Source organism: Sarcophilus harrisii, chromosome 2, assembly GCF_902635505.1.
Source record: "Sarcophilus harrisii chromosome 2, mSarHar1.11, whole genome shotgun sequence".
Classification (NCBI taxonomy): Eukaryota; Metazoa; Chordata; class Mammalia; order Dasyuromorphia; family Dasyuridae; genus Sarcophilus; species Sarcophilus harrisii.
Genome location: NC_045427.1, coordinates 21,254,861 through 21,277,103, shown reverse-complemented (window position 1 = coordinate 21,277,103; position 22,243 = coordinate 21,254,861). Strand labels below are relative to the sequence as shown.

The 22,243-nt window shown below is 45.2% G+C and overlaps 1 protein-coding gene across 1 annotated transcript in view; it reads right to left on the bottom strand.

Annotated features, from left to right (window-relative positions):
• Positions 1–16,144, bottom strand: part of PAIP2B (poly(A) binding protein interacting protein 2B) — a 58,692-nt gene extending 42,548 nt beyond the window's left edge. Inside the window, 1 exon segment of the mRNA XM_031949728.1 lies at positions 15,784–16,144. Within this exon segment, the coding sequence (XP_031805588.1) occupies positions 15,784–16,144 (361 nt within the window).
• Positions 16,145–22,243: the final 6,099 nt, after the last annotated feature.

The window sequence follows — 22,243 nt, the reverse complement described above, 5'->3', positions numbered from 1 at the left end:
TTTCCTGAATTTGAAAAGGCTTTGAGACAGCCATTCACCCAGAACAGAGAGGCCACCTGGCCCACAGTTCACAGGACCACCACCTAAAGATTAACCCTGTGACATTAGGAGAGAATGGACTCTAGGGCCTACCCCCCTTCCCTTCCCACTCTGCCTCCTGTTAAGCTAGCCCTCTTACTCCCCCCTTCTAGTCCAAGCCTCCTTCAAGATGCTGTCCCAGGGGAAATGTCCAGCCTGAAGCACCATCTCCAGGCCTCAGAGCAGGGGCTGCCTCTGGTTGTTGGTTTTAACTTTTCTGGGGACAGGGAGATCCACATATCTTCTCCTGGGGTCTCTTCTGACTCCCTGGCCCCCGTCTCTGCCCTAGCAATATATTCCCATCCTGGAAGATGCCGGGGCCCCGGTCACTCCTTCGGAGGGCAGAATTCTTCCAGAACCTCCACTGAAGGAAGTGCCCAAGGTCATCTTGCTCTCGCTTTTCTCCTTGCTCCATCCAGGCTATGCCCACTTCCCCCTCCATCTTCCGGGTACAAAGTAGGTGTTTAATAAATGCTTGTGGACTGATCTTTATGTACTTTCTTCACCATTCAAACATAAGCTATTATTTGTATTTGCAGTGCTTAGCACAATGGCTGGCACATAGTAAGAGCTTAACAAATTCTTTATTTTTGTCTTCAGGCCTAAGTCAGCACCTTAGAGATAGCAGGCCCTTGATAAATGATAGCTGGACTGGGTTTATAAATCCTTTTAATTAGAAAACATATTTTGAGTTTCAAACAACATTTTTGTCACCCTAAACACAACCTCTTCACAAATTGGACACCAGCTTGAGAACCAATTTTTGTTTAAAAACAAACAAACAAAAAACACCGTGTTTTTAGGCCAGGTAAGAAAGTTTTAATGTGGTCACAGAATGAATCGATGGCAGAGCCAATTGCTGTTCCAATTGCAGTTGCTTTGAATAAATTACAATGTTAATAAAGCAGCTACCAAAATGTGTCTTCTGACCTCCTCAGTAGCCTAACAATTTGAGTCTTACCTTACGGGTAATCAGGACTCATTTCTGTTCAATGACCATAATATTAGGACCACACTGCAGTTTGTCTATGTGCAAACTGACCTCATGGTCTGGCCCTACAAGCTGGAGGGGAGCTCCAAGGGCCCCCCGCCTTCTCCACGCTCTCACTGTTGCATCTATGTTCAGCTACAAAAGCTTTTGAGGTTCTCCTACTGTGTTCCCTACAGCTCTTGGCACTCACCTGGTGCCCAATAAAAAAGCTTGCAAGTCCTGGCTCCTAACCCAAGTCAGTAATTCCCAAGACCACTCCCCACTTTCGTGAAGAGACATCATTCAATTAACATCAGAAGTCAAGGCAGTCTCCATCCCCCACACACCCAGTTTTGAGCCTTCATAAGAACATTAGGTAAATAGCTTTTCCTAACTAGTCTGTGATGTTATCATCAATGCGAAAGACTAACCAGTCAGGGACACTCAGTCAAGACTCATTATTACCCTGACTTTCAGAAGGAGAAACACTCCACCCCACCAAGTACCCAGTAATTTGGGGCACTTTGTGGCACTGGTTCCAGAACCGTGAGAACCAGAGACAGTGTAAACAGCTGGAGGCTCTCCAGGACGGGGCACCCTGGCACACAAACGGAACTGGTGAAATAGCCCTGCTGAAGGGAGGCTGCTCCTGTCTCCCTGCCACATGTCGGGGAGAGCCCAAGGGCTTCTATGGAGATCCTCGGGAAGTGTGGCAGAGGAACCGCAGGCTGTGCTGTACTGGCAGGAACCAGAATATCCAACTCAGGTTTACTCACAAAACAATCACCCAAAGAAACCCGGCTCTCCCAGACTCTGAACAACTGTCTGAGACCTTGGAAGGAAAACAAAAGCTGGCCAAGGCCCACGTTATTGTAGTCCAAGTTCCCCCACTGGCACAGGATCCTGGGCTTCCCCTCCCCCACCACCACCTCAAGAAAAGAATCCAGCCCCTCCATTTGACACGTAGAGCTGCTGGGAGAGCCAGCCGGGCTCCAGACCCGGCTCTGACATCACATTCCCTGGTCTGAAGGGTTTGCCAGATGTGTCTAGACCACGGGTTCCAGCTCCACCCTCCCCATCAGCAGGGTGCAACCCCAGCCCTGGGGGGGGGGGGAGGGGGAGACAGGGCAGATGTGAGAGAGCCCCCAGGCCAGCCCCAGCAAGGCTTCCCAGGCCATTTCTAAGTCCAGCAAGCAACAGGCAATGGCGCTCAGGAGGCTCCACCACAGGGAAGCGAACAGACAGGAAAAACTGGCTGAAGTGAAGCCCTCCCAATGGGCAGGTGGGGCTCCTGCTGCCTGCCTTGCCTCCTTGCAAAATGAGAAGCCCAGCAGGGAAGGCTGCTTTTCCCTATTCCCCTTTCCCCTCTCCTAACACTGTTGTGAGGATCAAATGCATCCTTACTCATTATTACCCAGCCAGTTTTCTTTGAGCCCTCCAGGCTGCCTCTCTGAGGACTTCTGACCAATGCCACAACATGGCAGGGAGCCACATGAGCCGGAAGGGGCCGCAGGAGCCACTCAGTCCAAGCCACTGATTTTGCAGCTGAGGAAACTGAGTTGGGGCCACCCGAGGGGACCCACGGTATGAGGTCTTCAGTCTCACAATTTAGCCCTTTTCCAATAGTACCCCAGGTCTTCAACAGAGCCCAGAGGAACATAGTGGAGAGGCTGCAAGGAGGGATGAGCCTGGGTTTGAATCCCAGGCCACTCGGCCTCTCTGAGCCTCCGTATTGGCTTCCAGGGTCCATCAAGTCCTTTCTTGCTCTATATCTTCCATCCTGTGGAGCCCATAAATTAAACACAACAAAAATTTATTGGTAATATGTCAAATACCAAACAAGGCAGCAGAAATACACAAAATGGTTCTCACTGTCCTGGAGTCTGCAAACATTCCTCTTGATATGGGGCTGATTTCTGGCTTCTCTCTTAGCAGCCTGAGTGTAAAAGGGGGGCTTTGGAGCATCACTGATAATGAAGTCAATCATTACATCAATTCCATATGCTGGCAGTAGACAGATAAATTTTCCATTGTCTTTTTGCTCCCGTTTGCATGTTTCTAGTACTTCTCAATTACCAAATTTTCTAGGAATTGTTTCTGTCATATGGTCATTAGCACACAGCACAAAAATGAGATTGCTTCTTTCTCTAGGGGCTAAGCTAAGGATGTTATATTTGGTAAATTAAATGCAGATATTCAATTTAAAGGCAAATCTTTCATTTCATTTGTTGGACTATTCTTCTGTTAGCTCAAATTTAAAGGAGAAAGACATAAGTGACAAGGAAACAAGTTTTATCAAGGACTTAAGGAAAATTCTTAGGCCAAAATGTGGTTTGATAGCTTATCCTGCTACATTCCAGAACTGATAATCTTTAAGAATCTTCAGGATGATGACCCGCAGGCATCCCAATCCTGAATTACCCAAGAAAAAGTCAATGATATTTGGTATACATTACTAAAGCAGGAAAATGGGATAAGGATGCATTTTGAAGAGCTATTTCTTTCTCTCTCTCTCTCTCTCTCTTTCTCTGGAAATAAACATTAAGCACCAAATATTGTACTAAACATATTTAAAATATTATCTTTATAGCCTCAAAAACATGTAAGAGTGACAGTATTGTTAGCCCTATTTTATATTTGAGAAAAATGGAATCCAATAGGAATTAATCAACTTTCCTAAATTACACAGTATTAAGCATTTGAGATTATATTTGACCTCAGGTCTTCTAGATTCTCGGCCTACTTTTCTGTCCAGTATTTCACCTTGTTGGGTCAGAGATCATCTAGCACAAATATTTCTTTCTTTATTTTTTAATCCTTTTTCTCAGTTTTTCTTTTTTTTTTAATTACAGCTTTTTATTTACAAGATATATGCATGGATAATTTTTCAGCATTGACAATTGCGAAACCTTTTGTTCCAGTTTTTCCCCTCTTCTCCCCACCTCTTCCCTCAGATGGCAGGTTGACCAATAGATGTAAAATATATTAAAGTATAAGTCAAATACAATATATGTATACATGTCCATACAGTTATTTTGCTGTACAAAAAGAACTGGACTTTGAAATAGTGTACAATTAGCCTGTGAAGGAAATCAAAAATGCAGGCGGACAAAAATAGAGGGATTGGGAATTCTATGTAGTGGTTCATAGTCATCTCCCAGAGTTCTTTCGCTGGGTGTAGCTAGTTTAGTTCATTACTGCTCTATTGGAACTGATTTGGTTCATCTCATTGTTGAAGAGGGCCACATCCATCAGAATTGATCATCATATAGTACTGTTGTTGAAGTAAATAATGATCTCATGGTCCTGCTCATTTCACTCAGTATCAGTTCATGTAAGTCTCTCCAGGCCTTTCTGAAATCCTGCTGGTCATTTCTTACCAAACAATAATATTCCATAATATTCATATACCACAATTTATTCAGCCATTCTCCAATTGATGGGCATCCACTCAATTTCCAGTTTCTGGCCACTACAAAGAGATCTGCCACAAATATTCTTAGACATACAGGCCCCCTTTCCCTCCTTTAAAATCTCTTTGGGATATAAGCCCAGTAGTAACACTGCTGGATCAAAAGGGATGCACAGTTTGATAACTTTTTGAGCATAGTTCCAAATTGCTCTCCAGAATGGCTAGCCAATTCCACCAACAATGTATCAGTGTCCCTGTTTTCCCACATCCCCTCCAACATTCCACATTATCTTTCCCTGTCATTCTGGCCAATCTGACAGGTGTGTAGTGGTATCTCAGAGTTGTCTTAATTTGCATTTCTCTGATTAATAATGACTTGGAGTATCTTTTCATATGGCTAGAAATAGTTTCAATTTCTTCATCTGAGAATTGTCTGTTCATACCCTTTGACAATTTATCAATTGGAGAATGGCTTGATTTCTTATAAATTAGAGTCAATTCTCTATATATTTTGGAAACAAGGCCTTTATCAGAACCTTTGAGTGTAAAAATGTTCCCCCAGTTTATTGTTTCCCTTCTAATCTTGGCTGCATTAGTTTTAGTTGTACAAAAACTTTTCAATTTAATATAATCAAAATTTTCTATTTTGTGATCAATAATGGTCTCTAGTTCTTCTTTGGTTAAAATTCCTTCCTGAAGAGCTACTTCTCAATTTCTGAAGCAAGGATGTAACTGTCAATTAACAAAAACAGCATTCCTGTTTCAAGTTTCTCATATCAACTTCATTGTATACAGAAGAACAAGAAAAATCAAACTTCTACTTAATTATGCTGGCTCAGTCAATAAACATGTTTTAAGCTTTTCATGGAAAACCAGGAAAGGCACTTCTCAAAAGATGGGATGTTAGTTGAAGCCTGAGTTAACATATACTTTCTTTTTCCTTTTCTTTTTTTTCCTCTTATGGTTTTTCCCTTTTGTTCTGATTTTTCTCTCTCAACATGATTCATAAGAAAATATGTAAAAAAATGAATGAATAATAAAAATGTTTTTACATGTAATTGGAGAAAATAAAAATTAAAAAAGAAAGAAGCCTTGGATGTCAGGAGGTAGAGATAAGAGGGAAGAGCATTCCAGGTCTGGGGAACAGTCAAGAGAAAAGGCTCAGAGTTGGGAATAAGGTATCTTATTTCAGGAACAGCCAGGAGGCCAGTGTCACTGGGTCACAGAATATATGAAAAGATATAAGAATACTGGGAAGGTGGGAAAAGACCAGGTTATGAACGACTTCAAGACCAAACAGGATTTTACATTTGATTTTGGAAGTAATCATGTTATAAAGGCCTCATTTCTAAAATATAGAGAGAATTGAATCAAATTTATAAGACTATAAGCCATTCCCTAATTGATAAATGGTCAAAGAATATGAATGGCCAATTTTCAGATGATGAAATTAAAATCATTTTCAGTCACATGAAAAAATGCTCTAAATCACTACTGATTAGAAAAATGAAAATTAAGATAACTCTGAGGTACCATTACATACCTTTCAGATTGGCTAAGATGACAAGAAAAGATAATGATGACTGTTGGAGGGAAATGGGAAAAATGGGACACTAATACATTGTTGGGAGAGTTATGAACTGATCCAACCATTTTGAAGAACAATTTGAAACTATGCTTGAAGGGCTACCAAACTGGCATACCTTTTGATCCAGCAGAGTCTCTATTGGGGCTATATCTCAAAGAGATCATAAAAAAGGGAAAAGGATCCACATGTACAAAAATGTTTATAGCAGCCCTTTTTGCAGTGGCAAGGAACTGGAAAATGAGTGGATGTCCTTTAATTGGAGAATGGCTGAACAAGTTATGGTATATGAATGTTATGGAATATTATCGTTCTATAAGAAACGATCAGCAGATTGATTTCAGAAAGACCTGGGGAGACTTACACAAACTGGTGCTGAGTGAAATGAGTAGAATCAAAATAACATCATATACATCAACAACAGGATCATGTGATGATCAACTGTGATGGACTGGGCTCTTTTTAACAATGAGGTGATTCAGGCTAATTCCAATACACTGGTGATGGAGAGAACTATATGTATCCAGAAAGACATCTCTGGGAACTGAATGTGCATCATAACATACTATTTTCACCTTTTTTTTTTTTTTTTTGCTGTAGTTTTTTTTTTTCCCTTTCTCACTGTTTTCCCCCCTTTTTGATCTGATTTTTTTGTTTACAGCATGAAAAATGTGGAAATATTTGGAAGAATTGCACATGTTTAACCTATATTAGATTATTAGCTGTCCAGGAGAAGGGGGTGGATGTTGAAAACCATCTTTGCATGTATTTTGAAAAATTAAAAGCTATTATTATTTCTTTAAAAAAAATTAAGAAGAAGAAAAAAAGAAAAGATCAGAAGTCAGAGCTGGATGGGGAGAAGTGAAAATTATTGGGATAAAGATCATCACTGAATCCATGGGAGCTGATGATATCACCAAGCAAAACAGTATGGAGGAGGAAGAGAAGAGGGCTAAATCATATACATAGAATTGGATCCAAACATAAACTGTGTCCAATTCACTCTGTAATCCCCTGGCAGATTAATTATGCTTCCTGATAGTTCTGACCACCACACAGGGCCTATTCAAATATTTTCAATGATATCCCATCCCTCAGTACCAAGCCTGGTACACACATAGGTGCTAAATTTTTTTTTTGGCCTTTTACTCTTCATTTTTTAATAGTATTTTATTTTTCCAAATACATGCAAAGATAATTTTCAACATTCACATTTGCAAAACCTTGTGTTCCAATTTTTTCTCCCTTTACCCCTCCCCCCCCAAGACAGCAAGCAATCTGATGTAGGTTAAACATGTGGAATTCTTCTAAACATATTTCCACATATGTCATACCATATTCTTTTTATAATAATAGCTTTTTATTTTTCAAAATACAATCAAATTCAGTTTTCAACATTCACCCTTGCAAAACCTTGTGTTCCAAATTTTTCTCCCTCCTTCCTCCCTTTCCCTTCCCCTAGACAGCAAGCAATACAATACAGATTAAACATGTAGATGCTGAATGATTTTTTAAAAATTTAATCTCTGTTTTGCTTTGGTTGCTGATAGCCAACCAGTTTAGTACAAGAGCTAAGTGCTTTTTGAAGCCCATTCCTGTTATTCTGTACCCAAAATTCTATTTAACATTTGAAAACAATTTTTAAAAAAAATCTCATATTACTATTTAGGGCCTTTTAAAAGAAAGCATGTGTGTTTTCTTCACTAAATAAAAGTAACACCTTTACTCATTCATTCAGTTGGCATTTATTAGGCACACTGCTATGTGCCAAGTGTTATGCTAAGCACTAATAATACTAACAGAAAAGGCCAGCTTGTTCTCAAGTTTATGTTCTCACAGAAGACCACCACACATTTGGCAGAGCGTAGGGAGAAAAGGGGATTCTGTAAACAAAGTCATGGAGAGAAGGAGGGGAATCACAGAACAATTATATGACATGTCCTTTTCAGAAATGGTAAAGATGATTAGGTCCCTATTTCAGAGCTGATGGCAGGAGGCAGAATTTCGACCACAGGAGAGCATGAAGAGTCAAGCTGGAAGTGATAAGCCTTCGCCCATCAGAGGCCCAGGACCCTGGCACAATGCATGGGGGAAACTTGCAAAAGCGAACCAATTTTGCCCTGGAGAAGCCTCCTGTCCTTCACTGCGCTAAAGAGTGAACACAGAGAAGCAAATAAGAACAAGACCTTTGAAGTAAGGGAGAGAGGGCAAGCAAGGGCTGCCAGCAGGAGCAGCACTTGAGGGGAGCCAAGGATTGATTCCAGGAGAGATGGAGAAGGAACAGTTAAAAATAATTCAACTCATGAACCTGGGGAATGGAAACAACGGTGGAGCGCTCAACAGAAAGGGGGGAGGGAAGGAGGAGAGCCGGTCCAGAAGGAGCTCTTTGGGCTGCCCAGCTGGAACTATCCAACTGGCAGGTGAGCAAATACCACATAAAAGGAAAATTAAATCCGTTTTATAGCAGGGGAAAAAGAGGTAGAACCCTATCTTTCAAATCTCAGTAAGTTAATTTATAATCACATGGTAAAGTTCCTTTTGCAATATAATCTGGACAGCATGGAAGTTTCACATGCACATCAAAGTTTTGCCCTTGTCACTAGAATAGAAATAAATAAAACACCGACCTTCTCCATGCCCACTGTTCCCCTCCCTCTCTCCAGATGTCACTTCCATCACCCCACCATCTTCAGTCTCTCTCGGCTGCCCCCCTGCTCCCCACAAACATGCCCAGGTCTCCTCACACACCCACCAGCTGGCCCTCCCATTCCCATTCCTTCTTCTGGAGAAACCCACCTACAATAGGTGCCTCCACTACCTTTCCTCTCCCTCTCTTCAGAACTCTGCAATCTGGCTTCCGACTTGAACAAAGTAGTCAGTAACCTCTTACTTTTGGCAAATCCAAGGCCTTTTCCCCAGCCCTCTCTGATGCTCTTGCCCTCTTTCCCTGGCCACCTTCTCTCCAGGGCCTCCCGACCCAGCTCTCTCCTAGTCTGCTCCTTCTCAGTCCCCTTTGCTGTTTCTCTCTCCAGGTCAGGGTCTCCCAGGGCTCTATCCTGGGCCCTCTCCTCTTCCCCTTCCATACTATTTCAGGAGTGAGCGTGTCAGCTCCCAAGGACACAATGCGTAATTCGATGGTTTTGATTCTCAGATCCACTCGTTAAACAGGCACCTCCTGGCTGATCTCCATTCGAGTGTTACACCAAGATGTCTCTGGACTTCCCTATTTCTGTCAAGGGCACCACTAAGCCGACCAGGTGCCCAGACTCAAAATCCAGGTGTTTTCCTTCACTCCTCCCTTTCTAGCCCGGCCAATCCGCTGCCAGCTACCATCAGGTCTCTCACCTGTGCCCCCTTTTCTCCTCTGACAGTGCTCCCCCCATCACAGTGGTCTTCCCGCCAGAGTCCCTCGCCCCTCCAGCACATCCCAGATCTCCTCACCTACCAGGAGTCTGACCACGTCCCCGTCCTGTTCAACAACCTTCCTCAGGATCAGAATATAAAATCCTGCCTCGGTGTGTAAGGCCTTTCCCGCCCTGACCTTCTTACCCAGGCCTCCCACCTGCCTCCAGGCCCGTAGTCGACCTTCCTTAGGACCTTTCCCTGCCTCGCGCCAACTGGGGATTCCAGGCATTCTGACCTGTCATGCCCTGCATCTGAAATGCTTCTCCAGCTTCTTTCAGGTCCCAGATAAAATGCCATTTTCTGCCTTTCCTGCTCCCTTAACTCCCTCGCCTTTCCCTGTGATTATCATCAATTATGCTGAACCTAAATGAGGCCTCCGCGCCTCATACAACCTGAGGGGCTGTGCTCACATGCCTTCCCCAGGTCCCCCATGGGAAACAGAGGTAGTAACAGCCCCTGTCTCCCAGGGTCAGCAACCTAGAAATCCCCGGAACTATTAGCGGATGTTGTCTCTCCCATTGGACTCTGAACTGGACGAGATCAGGAAATGTTGTTGCTTTTCTTTGTACCCCCAGCGCAGGGCATACTGTGTGATACACGGTGGGTGGGTAACAAATGTTTGCTGACTAAAAGCTCTTTGACTCAACTTGAAATATATGTCCTGAGCATTACATTGATGCTCTAATCCAATAAACTGGTCACCCCCTTACATAGACATGAAAGGTGTTTTTAGAACGGGAGGTAGGAGTTTGTTATTCAAACAAAATGTTGGTGCTCCAAAGAAAGCCTAACAATCCTCTTCCCATATCCCTATCCTGTCAGGAACTCTAAAAGGTTCTATCCCTAATTCCCATACTTTGGAATTAAGTATTCCAAAATCTTTCTGGCAGTAATTTAATTCTGATCTGCACTCTTGCTCTGAGCACTATTTGGAATTCGCTTTTAAATTTCATAAAAAAGTGAGAATGTGACATCTCAGTACTTATCAATAGTAAATCAGAATTGCTCCACAGCTGCTTCCATGGGAAATAAAATTATCTGCTTTTCCCACAACCTTATTAATACTGACATACATACAGAGGATTATCATAGCTTCTCTCATACATATTAAAAACAAGATACCAAACTTTAATGAAGGCTCTGTGTAGCTGAGTAATTTTGTTACAAAATTTAGCAAAAAAACAATCAAATGCTATATTTATCTATAACATGACAGAATTTGGAGAAGGAAACTTCCAGAAAAAAAACAAAAGCAGTGGGGAATACATATACTTAGAAAAGCTCTGAGAGATACTAATACATATAGATCCACATACGTACAGAAGAAGATACTCTCTATCCAAAAGTTTGTGAAACTCCTCAAACAATTTACTAGCACGCCTTTGGTCACCTTAACTTTCACTAATCACAAAACACTGTCTGCAAAAACTGTGACTGTGCTCCATCTCCCAGAGACATACAATTCATATAATGCCAAATATAATACATATATTATATATATAGTATAATATATAATACTACATATTATATAGTAATATAATGCTATGTTACTAGAGCATTATATGCTCTAGTAAGATGACAGAAAGTCATTACAGTCCGGGGGAAATAGGAGCAGCACATAAACTGAGAACCAACAATGCCCCCGCCCCAGCCCAGAAAGATGAGACTTCTCTTTAAATAGATTTCAGCATTCCAATTATATAACTACAAGTAGATCTCTTTTGATATCCTATATTGAAGAGATTTCTGGTTCCAAATATTAATTCCTTGGCCATTTTGATAGTCTTTCTTCAAAATCCTTTTTCATCTTTCAAATGAAAACACAATTAAGAAAAAAAAATAACTTTTCCCCAGGAAAAGAACATAGAGCCTAAAAGGTCTGGAGTCCAGGGGTCCTCAAAGTTTTTAAATAGGGGGTCAGTTCATTGTCCCTCAGACTGTTGGAGGGCAGGATTATAAAAAAAAAAAAGAAAAAGTTTATTTTGTGGGCCTTTAAATAAAGAAACTTCATAGCCCTGGGTGAGGGGGATAATCGTCTTCAGCTGCTGCATCTGGCCCGTGGGCTACTGTAGTTTGAGGACCTCTGGGACTCTGGACTGTAGAATTCAGTGACCAAGAGTCTGAAAGCCCATGGTCAAGCTCTGCTCTGCCTCGTTCTCTCTCTGGGAAGCCCTTTCCCCTCTCAAAGCCTCTTTTCTCTCATCTATAAAATGAAAGGAACTATTTGATCCCCAAGGTTTCAATCTATGGTCCTATGATCCAGGAGTTTTTTTTAAAGTAATTTTTAAAGACATTTTTTAAAGTAAAAACTAAATTTTGGAGCTTAGATGGTCCACATAATGGAACCCAAGGTCTTTAACATACAAATAACTGGAGAAGCCAACTGCCTATTCCTCTGGGAATAGGGAAATATAGACATCTCTACTACCAGGGCAGTAGAAGCACTACATCAGAGAGGTCACATGATATAACTTCCTTTTGTGGAATGGCTGGCTACTCAATGAAATTCAATCCACACTCAACTATAGCTTTTACTAGAACTGCAATTAAATTTCTTCATGCAGCACAGTTAAGAAATATAAACTGAAATAAATCAATCTCAACAAATAATGAATGTACTTGTCTATTAATTTACAATGGTTTCTAAATTTAGCTATCTGGTGTAAGAGACAAAAATAGTTTTCTAACAATTTGATATATTTAAATAAGACTAAGACCCAAATTCTCCATAGATGGATACTTTTTATTAATTGATTATAAATTTTTGGAAGCACCTACTATGTGTTAAGCACTAGGCTAGACCTTTAACAACCTGATCGCTACTTGTAAAGAAACTGGCATTCTCTCTAGAGAACCAAGACTAACCCATCTAAAAAAATGTAGAGAACATCATGAGAATAAATAATTGTCCAATTTCATGATACGGATAAATGAAATTTAATCAGGACAAATGAAAATTTTATACGTGATTTCAAGAAGTCCATTTCACAAATAGTAGATAAGGGAAGCAAGATAAGATAGCAGTATGTCTGGGAAAAACCTGAGTTTCAGTTGATTTCAAGTTCAGTCTGAGTCAGGAGTATGATATGGCAGCCCCAAAATAACAACATGATCTTGGGCTGCATTAAAAAAGGAACTGCCTGGGATGAGGGAGGTACTTGGTACTTTGTGGTAACAGCAGAAATGGAATATTGACTCCAGCTGGGAAGTGGCATTTGAAGAATGGAGCTCTTAAGAAGAAGGGCACAGAGGATGATGGGGGCCCAAAAGACAGATTCAAGACCAAGTCAAGGGAGAATCAGTTGAAGAACCAGGGATATTTAATTTGGAGAAAAGAAAACTGGAGGGGAAGGGAGAGAACCAGAACCGGGAGATGAGCAAACTTGCTCTGCCTGGTCCAAGACAGCTGAGTTAGGGGACACATAATAAGGGAAAACTTCCTATCAGAGCCCTACGAAAATTGAAAGGGGGACAGGAAGCATCACCGGTTCCTCACGTAAAGTTTGGATGCCACAGAAATGAAAGCTGCTCAAATACAGACCCAACTAAACGGCCTCAGGCAGCCTTCCAGATTCTCTGATTTGGTTGCTCAAAAAAGTCTGAAACAGGTATAAAGCCCACACTGTTCCTGGCACTTTCACCCAAGCCTTCAAATTGGAACGATTTGGAAAGTGGACTAAAAAGGCGGAAGCACGGGCTTAGAAAAAGCACCAGGTTCTGCTCAGTGACAAAGGAGTGCCAGGAGCAGAGGGGGCTCTCAGAGGGACTGCCTCCACAGTGTGGGCCTGGATGCTAGGCCGCCTTGGGGGCTGCAGGCAATGTCCTCACTTCTCCAGAGCATGCTCAGCAGAAACTTATGTTTCGAGGATTGTTCTGAAAACCAGATGAATGGGAAGGACAGGCTTTCGGGCCATCACAACTCACTGCTCCAGCATCTCCCCCAATTCAAGAGACAGCATGGCTCAGTCGTGGGGTGCTCGAGACATCACATGGACCCGGAAATCTAAGATTTGCACTAAACATCAAATGAACATGATCCTCGAACACAAGTTCAGAGAAGAAAGGTTGAGGGGAGGGCCCTTTTGTACTATAGGCTTCTCTTACAGGCCAGTACTGTCCAAATAAATGGCCTGAGAAAATGTCTGACTTGACAAATTTTTTTCAACTGGGCTAAAACCTGAGTTAAATGTTCTACTGTGAACCAAGGCATGAGGTTCTTTTTAAAAAGGGGGCCAGTTCACTGTCCCTCAGACTGCTGGAGGGCCGGACTACAGTAAAAACAAAAACTTTGTTTTGTGGGCCTTTAAATAAAGAAACTCCATAGCCCCGGGGAGCGGGGATAGTCGTCCTCAGCTGTCGCATCTGGCCCGCAGGCTGTAGTTTGAGGACCCCTGTTTTAAACAAGTCTGGGAAAGCAGGCCTGGATTTAGAGAGAGAAGTCCTGGGTTCAAATTCAGACTCTGCCATTTCTTACAGGTACGAAGTCACCAGTCAGCAGCCTGGTCTGGACAACAGGGCTGATCCCTTCCAGCTCCAGACTTAGGCTCCTGCAATTGACTTTCTAAAATTCAGCCACAACCAAATGGCTCCGCGGGACTTGTTCCTGTAGGGAAAGGACTTCATCCACATACGGGTTAAATTGATCAGAATCAGTGCAATCAGTGGTCACTCGGGGCAGGGCAAGTGTGATCCCAGAGCAGCCCCTTCACTGCTTCGGGCTCCGCACTCGCTTACCTGGCCGCTCTAGCTTGCAGCCTGCCCTGCTTCTCTTCAATGCTAAAACGGGTCCCCGAATTGTAGTTTTAGAGCCCAAGACCCGCACTGAACACGAGGGATCGCGCCCACTGCCGGTTTCTGTGGGGCAAACACAAGGACCCTGCCTCAGCTCCGGCCAGTTTGTTCAGATGCTGTTTATTTTACATAATAATTGGGAACGACACTGCTAACAGCGCTCCCGAGTTTGTCTCACTAACATCTCTGTAAAAGAGCCCGCCGGCAGCGCACGGATCCCAGAGAGAGAGCGGCAGCAGGGGCATTCCCCCCGCGCCCCAAAGCTCTGACCGCCGGCGGCTGTCCCCCCGCTCCCCGCCGCCAGCCCCAGGGACAGCCTAGATGCGCCTGGCGAGGCGGGAGACAAAGCAGCGAGTGGCTTAGGAGCACAATGCAGGGTTTTCAAACACGCTGAGAGAAAACCCCATAAGGCTTCTATTTAGCCCACACTTGAAATCCCTTCCCACTGAAACAAAACAAAACCCGCCCGGTCTGGCGGCTACAGGAACACTTCGCTCGGGCAGAACCAGTCGGCAAATTCAGAGCCACCTAATGGGATCCCCCCTCGCCGGGGCTGCCCCCAGCAAGGGACAGAGCACGCGCCCGCCAGCCCCCCACTCAAACAGCCAGGTCGGGACCACCTCGATACCGGGGCCGGGTCGGGACCACCTCGATACCGGAGCCGGGACCACCTCGATACCGGGGCCGGGTCGGGACCACCTCGATACCGGAGCCGGGACCACCTCGATACCGGGGCCGGGTCGGGACCACCTCGATACCGGGGCCGGGTCGGGACCACCTCGATACCGGGGCCGGGCGCATTCGGGGGGCAGATTCGGGGACACAACCTTCGAGGTTCGGTCCTTTAGGGCACCCGGCCAGTTTCTCCGCTGCCCCATCAGCAAGGGGGAGGGGACGTGATTGGGAGCAGTTTCTCTGGTTACTCTCACTAGGAGGGGAGAGAATTGTCCAAACCCCCCCTCCCCCCCCCAAAAAAAAAGTGCCCGAGCCTCCGAGTCCCTGCGCATACTCCTGTGTGCGCTTACGGGGCTGCCGCAGCTTAGAGATCAAAGTGAGAACCCGGGTCCGAAGCCTGCCTCGGGCTTCTTTCGCGCTTTGCGGTCCCGAGCCTCAGTTTCTTCCTCTGTAAGATCAGTAGGACCGCTAAGGTTCCTGCGCTAAATCTTCAGTCCTGGGATCTAGTCTCCCCACTTGCTAGATGAGGAAGCTCAGGCTGAGGGAGGCACTAAAAGACTTGGTCAAGATAAATGACCGAGGCAGGATTCGAACCCGGGGTGGGGTATCCTGGAAGCCTGGGGGGGAGCGGGAGGGGGGGGTAGCGGGAGGGGGGGGGGGCGGAATCCCGCGCGCGCCCGCGCCGCCGTCCCGGAGACCGAGCGCGTGCCCGCGCCGGGGTCCTCCCCTCCCCACCTGCCTCAGGGGCGCGCGTGCCACGGCGCGCGCACGCGGGGCCGGGGAGAGCGCGCGCCGAGTCAGGGAGCACGCGGTGGGGGGCGCCCCAGTGGCCCGAGCGGCAACGCGCGCCGCCGGACCCCTGCTCACCTGGGCCGAGAAGAGGCTTCTCCGCCCGCCAGGAGTCTGCCGCCCTCGTCGCCGTCCTTGCCACAGCCGCCGCGGCCCTCAAGCACCAAGAGGGGAGCCCGAGCTCCGGAGCCCTCGCTACCCTCGCTGCCGCCGATGCCACTCGCTCCGTTACCACACTCGGCACACTCGCCTCGTGCCCCGCCCCCGCGCCCGCCCTATTGGCCGTCGCTGGCCGCCCCTTTGGCCCCATTGGGTTGAGGGGGCTGCTGTTCAGTCCCCGAGACGGAGAATCCTTGCTTCGGATTGGTCAAAATGCGAGGATCTCCCCACCCCCTCGGTTGGCCCTTTGTGGCTGCTGATTGGTTAGTGTAAACGTCATTACTCCCCTCACTCCGGCACTCCGGTTTTCTGGCGGGGTACCCCCCGGGGTGGAGGATGACCACTACGCAAAACTTATCACTGATTGGTTAAAACAAGACTACCGTCCATCCGGACCCGGGATTGGTTCAGGGGCTAATACGGTCCCCACGTGGGGGAGGAGCCCGGGGCGACGAGTACCTTGGGGGTTTGTTTACCCAAGCGCTAACCCTAGTCATGCTTCTATTGGTCTAACGGGCTGCCATTCTGATCTGGATCAACCAATCAGCATTACGAAAGCTCCGCGGTAGGGGGGGCGGGTATTGACGGGATTTCCCCAGTTGTCAAACTTGTAAAGAGAAAGTGAAGTGACGTCTCCGCTTCCCTCGCCTGGGAGCGGCGGGTGAGAGGAGCGGGAGCTTCCCTGCGCCGGGCAGAGGCACGGAGGACTTCCGTCGCGTCCGAGGCTGCAAGGGCCCCTTGATCGGCGCTTGATGCAAAGTCTTTCTGCAAGTCCACTGCTAGGCTGCCTGGGACACGTGCTGGGAGGCCGGGTGGTTAGAGCGCTGGCTCCTATTACTGCCGAACCCTTTGCAAATCCCAAAGGGAGAAGCTCAGCGTCCTCATCTGCAGAACGATGTGACATTCAAGGACCTTCCCATCACCAAACATCCATGTCAAAGCCAAAATGCCCTCCTGCTTAGGCCGTCTCCACTGCGTCTGTGGTCGGCCCGCGGTCTCCCCATGAGATTGTCCCTGCTTCGCCATCACCCGCTGTCCGGGAAGGGGAGGGGGAAGGGGAAGGGGAGGGAAGGGGGAGGGGAAGGGGAGGAAACACTTGGAGCACCAGGGTAAATGCTGAAAACTATCTTTGCAAAAAATAAATAAATAATTTTTTAAAATTAAAAAAAAACTCTTTGCATGGATTTTGAACATAAAAAGCGATTATCAAAATTTTTAAAAGAACATGAACAAAGTTACAAGGGAAAATGATTGTTCCTGCTTGAGCCCGCGGCAGTCCTTTGCCTTTATATTCCCAGCACTGAGCACCCTGTCTAGCACACAGAAGGCCTTTAATAAATGCTCCTTAACTGACTAATAGACAGAGATACAGCTTTGAGGAATAAGGAGGTGCGGGGCCCACCGTTTCTGTCCGAGTCAGTCTGTACCTAGATTGTTGTTCATGGTGCCACATTTTAGGAAAGCTGTTGATAAGATGGAAAGCACTGGGAAGAGGGCGACCAGGTGGTGGAGGGTTATTCTACATGAGAATTACGTGAGGAAGCCGGGAATTTTGCCCTGGAGTAGAAAAGACTTGGAGTGGACACGTGTAATGTTAAAGAGGAATTTACTCGTTTCTCTCAGCCATAAAGATCAGATCTGGAAGCAAAGACAAAGTGGGTAGAGCACCAGCCCTAAAGTCAGGGGGACCCGAGTTCAAATTTGGCCTCAAACACTTAACATTTCCTGGCTATGGGACCCTGGGCGAGTCACTTAATCCCAAGTGCCTCAGGGAAAAAAAAAAAAAAAAAGCCTTTTTTTTTTTAATTCTTTTATACTAAGTGTCTTCCCTCAGTTGATTATCTACAATGTATCCTGCTGAGCTTCTTTATGCTTGGTGTACAAACTGCTATTGTTTCCATTCCATCATGTGTGTGCTCTCTGAGGGCAGGAACTACTTTTTGCCTTTCTTTGTATCCCAGGCATTTGGCACAGTGCCTGGCCTGCTGAGTGTCTGATGATTTCCTATGTATCTTTTGTGTTTGTTGGTTTTTTTGTTTTTGGTTTTGGTTTTTTGTGGGGATGGGGGAGGGAAATAATGGCTGTCCCGAACCCAGTGAGTATTGGATACATTATTTGTACATGAAAGGGGACTCTGATATCTCCTTTGGGAAGGCCGAAATACGAGCCACAGCATATTAGAGATGTTTCTGGAGCAATTCCAGATGACGGCAATGAACCAAAGATAAGAATTAATCCTCACAGAGGTCAGCCCCCACTCTTAGACTGCATCCATGTTAGGTTCGGGATCTCGGATATTTAAATGCTTGTATAACACTGGGAAGTGGCCTTGTAAAGAACCGTCACCTGTGTGCCTTAGATAAGCAGCAACTTTGCCCGATAAGCAAGGGGGGAAACTTATCTCGCTTTACAGTCCCATTGGACTGGGAAGCCAAACAGCAACCACCTAGTTCAAAGTGTTTCTCTGTCATGGGTCAGAATATTTTTTGGTTCGATAGTTGGAAGGCTGCCACGAGAGCCGAAGAGTACAAACATTTTCATACACTGATGAGATGGACTCAATAGGTTCCGAGGCAAGGTTTCCCAAAATGGAGGGGAATGGGATAGGAATTGGGAGGAAATGGAGGGTTGTGATCAAGCTACCAAAGACTTCAGAAATATCAATAGTTCTATTTCTAGTCATATGAAAAGATGCTCCAAGTCATTATTAATCAGAGAAATGCAAATTAAGACAACTCTAAGATACCACTACACACCTGTCAGATTGGCTAAGATGACAGGAAAAATAATGATGATTGTTGGAGGGATGTGGGAAAACTGGGACATTGATGCATTGTTGGTGGAGTTGTGAAGCAATCCAACCATTTTGGAGAGTAGTTTGGAACTATGCTCAAAAAGTTATCAAACTGTGCATACCCTTTGATCCAGCAGTGTTACTACTGGGATTATATCCCAAAGAGATTATAAAGAAGGGCCTGTATGTGCACGAATGTTTGTGGCAGCCCTTTTTGTAGTGGCTAGAAACTGGAAACTGAATGGATGTCCATCAGTTGGAGAATGGCTGAATAAATTGTGGTATATGAAAATTATGGAATATTACTGTTCTGTAAGAAATGACCAACAGGATGATTTCAGAAAGGCCTGGAGAGACTTACACGAACTGATGCTGAGTGAAATGAGCAGGACCAGGAGATCATTATATACTTCAACAACAATACTAGATGATGACCAGTTCTGATGGATCAGGCCATCCTCAGCAACGAGATCAACCAAATCATTTCTAATGGAGCAGTAATGAACTGAACTAGCTATACCCAGAAAAAGAACTCTGGGAGATGACTAAAACCATTACATTGAATTCCTCAATCCCTATATTTATGCACACATGCATTTCTGATTTCCTTCACAAGCTAATTGTACAATAATTCAGAGTCTGATTCTTTTTGTACAGCAAAATAATGTTTTAGTCATATATACTTATTGTGATCTAAGTTATATTTTAATATATTTAACATCTACTGGTCATCCTGCCATTTAGGGAGGGGTGGGGGTAAGAGGTGAAAAATTGGAACAAGAGGTTTGGCAATTGTTAATGCTGTAAAGTCACCCATGTATATATCCTGTAAATAAAAGGCTATTAAATAAAAAAAAAAAAAAACTAAAAAAAAAAAAGAAAGAAAGAAATATCAATAGTTCACCATCAGAAGGGTCAGGATTTTTTTTTTTTTTTTAAAGTATAATAGTTGATCTAGAGCAGAGGTCCTCAAACTTTTGAAATAAGGGGCCAGTTCACTGTCCCTCAGACTGTTGGAGAGCCAGACTATAGTAAAAACAAAAACTTTGTTTTGTGGGCCTTTAAATAAAGAAACTTCATAGCCCTGGGTGAGGGGGATAAACATCCTCAACTGCTGCATCTGGACTGCCGGCTGTAGTTTGAGGACTCCTGATTTAGAGCCTTAAGGACTCCTCTGGTCTAGGCCCTTCATGGTTCCATAGCTGGTCAATGGCAGAACAAGGATCACTGGTGCTACACAAGCTTTTGTGTGACATGGCAAGAGGAGGTTATCCCCAGGAGCTCAAGGATGCCTCCATGGTCTGTCTCTGTAAAGGAAAAGGAAATAGATCATCCAGTGATCATCACAGAGGGGTCATCACTGGCAAGATTCTTGCCAGAGGCCTTGATAGGCTGGTCCTTCACTGGGAGAGGTTATTTCCCCTAGAGCTAGTGTGGCTCCAGAAATGGTTGATGTGACATTTGCTGCCCAACAGCCCCAGAAGAAGCCAAGAATAGAGCTCTGTACGTACTATTCATCAGTCCGACAAGGTCTTTGATACTGTCACCTGTGAGGGCTTTGGGGAAACCATGTGAAGAACTGTATCAGTATTATATGTCAACTTCACAACGGCATGCTTGCCTACGTTCTGGATCACACTTTCCCCATCTCTGATGGAGTGAAGCAGGCCTGGGCGCTTGCTCCCATGTTTTGGTTTGGCTGAGGCAGTCAGGGTTTAAGTGACTTGTTCAGGGTCCCACAGCCAGGAAGTGTTAAGTGTCTGAGGCAGGATTTGAACTCATGTCCTCCTGACTCAGGACTGGTGCTCTAACCTATCTGCCCCTGTCCTTTAACTCTTACATAGGGATGTCATTTTGGTCAACAACCAACCAATTGACCCAGAGTAGGTACTTTAATTAATGGGCTGATTGAATTGAACGTGGTGGGTGATGGAGGAGTAAAGTCTCATTTTATTTGCTGCTCTTTCTTCCAGGTAAGCCCAATGGTACCTGCTGTTTAAACATGATCTTCCTGTGGGCTCCAGAGCCATGTTCTTAGACGCCTGATGATCTGGTGAAAGGAAACAATTCAAGAAGAGAAGCCGCCCTCCAAAGCCCCCAAAGCCCCCCAGAGCTGAACATCAACTCCTAGAGAATGATTTAGGTTTGGTTGTGGCTTTGAGCTGTCTCTGCCCTCACCGCTGCCAACTCCAGATCTTCTTGCCAAGCGCTCCCAGGCCCTGCCGCCCGTTATTGGGCCAGCCCAGGAGGGTGGAGGGGGCTGAGAGCAGAAGCAAGGAGAGAGGAGACGTGCAGCCATCTAGGATTACCAAATGTCTGGGGAAGGGACAGATGCCCGGAGATGCCCAGCAGGAGATTCCTGTTTGTTTTTCTAATGGGGAAAGGGGAGGGGAAGATAGAGCCTTGCCCTGGCCTAGGGGAACAGCTCTAGAGGGATCTCTGCCAAGTCAGCCAGAGAGACTTGTGTAGGGGGGCCAGTGGAGGATCAAAGGCCTGCCCGTGGGTCTCTGAAAATGGTCCAGGTAGAAGGCTCGGCTCCAGTAGCAGAGCCATTGTTACCCTTCTTTTTATAGAACATGAAAGGTTATTTAGTCTGGTCTCTCACCCAAGGCAGGAATAATCTCCTCTGTGAAATCCCAGACAGATGGCTGTCCAACCTCCGCTTGAATACTTCCATTGACAAAGTACTCACCACTTCCCATCCTAGTGTTGGGATTATAAAGGTTGTTTTTTAAAAATGTATTTATTAAATGCCTATATGTGCCAGGTGAGGGAAAAAAAAAAATCAGTCCTTGTTGGTTGTTATAAAGGTTGTTTTTTTAAAATACATTTATTAAATGCCTATATATGCCAGGCACTAGGTCAAAGAAAGGAGGAAAAAAAAAAAAAAAAAAAAATCAATCCTTGTTCTCAAGGAACTCCCAGCCAAATGGGAGAGACAATGGGCAAACTACTCTGGACACAGGAGAGGCATAGAAGACAAATTGAAGGTGATCCATAAAGCAAAAGTCAAAGCTGTCCCTTCCCTCCCTCAGGTTTTGTGGAACTCCCGGGCCCTCTCCCACCCGGTAGCTCCTCAGCTAACTTTGCTGTTGCCCTGTCTCCTAAAGAACCTTTAGGAGAGATCTGGACCAGCCCCACAGATGAGCTGGCCCAGATACTTCTGGGTTTCGGGGCTGAGTCAGCAGCTCAGAAAGCTGCCACTGGCTTCTGCACAGAAGCTTTGCTGGACTGGCTGGGCATTTGAAAATCTGCCCAATCCTCCGTGGAAGGTCTGACTCCAGCCAGACTCCCTCCTACCAATGATGGGGACAGAAAATAGAGCAATTTTCCTTTAAAATTGTCCGGGATCTTTGGTGGTAACATGGTCCTGCCAGGTTACTGGAGGGTCATACTAGTGGCCCCATCCTTGGGACATTGATTTTAGGGTTTTTTTTTTTTTTTGTTTTGTTTTGTTTTTTTGCTGAGCCAAGTGGGTTAAGTGACTTACCCAGGGTCACACAGCTAGGACATGTTAAGTGTCTGAGGCTGGATTTGAACTCAGGTCCTCCTGACTTCAGGGCTAGTGCTCTATCCACTGTGCCA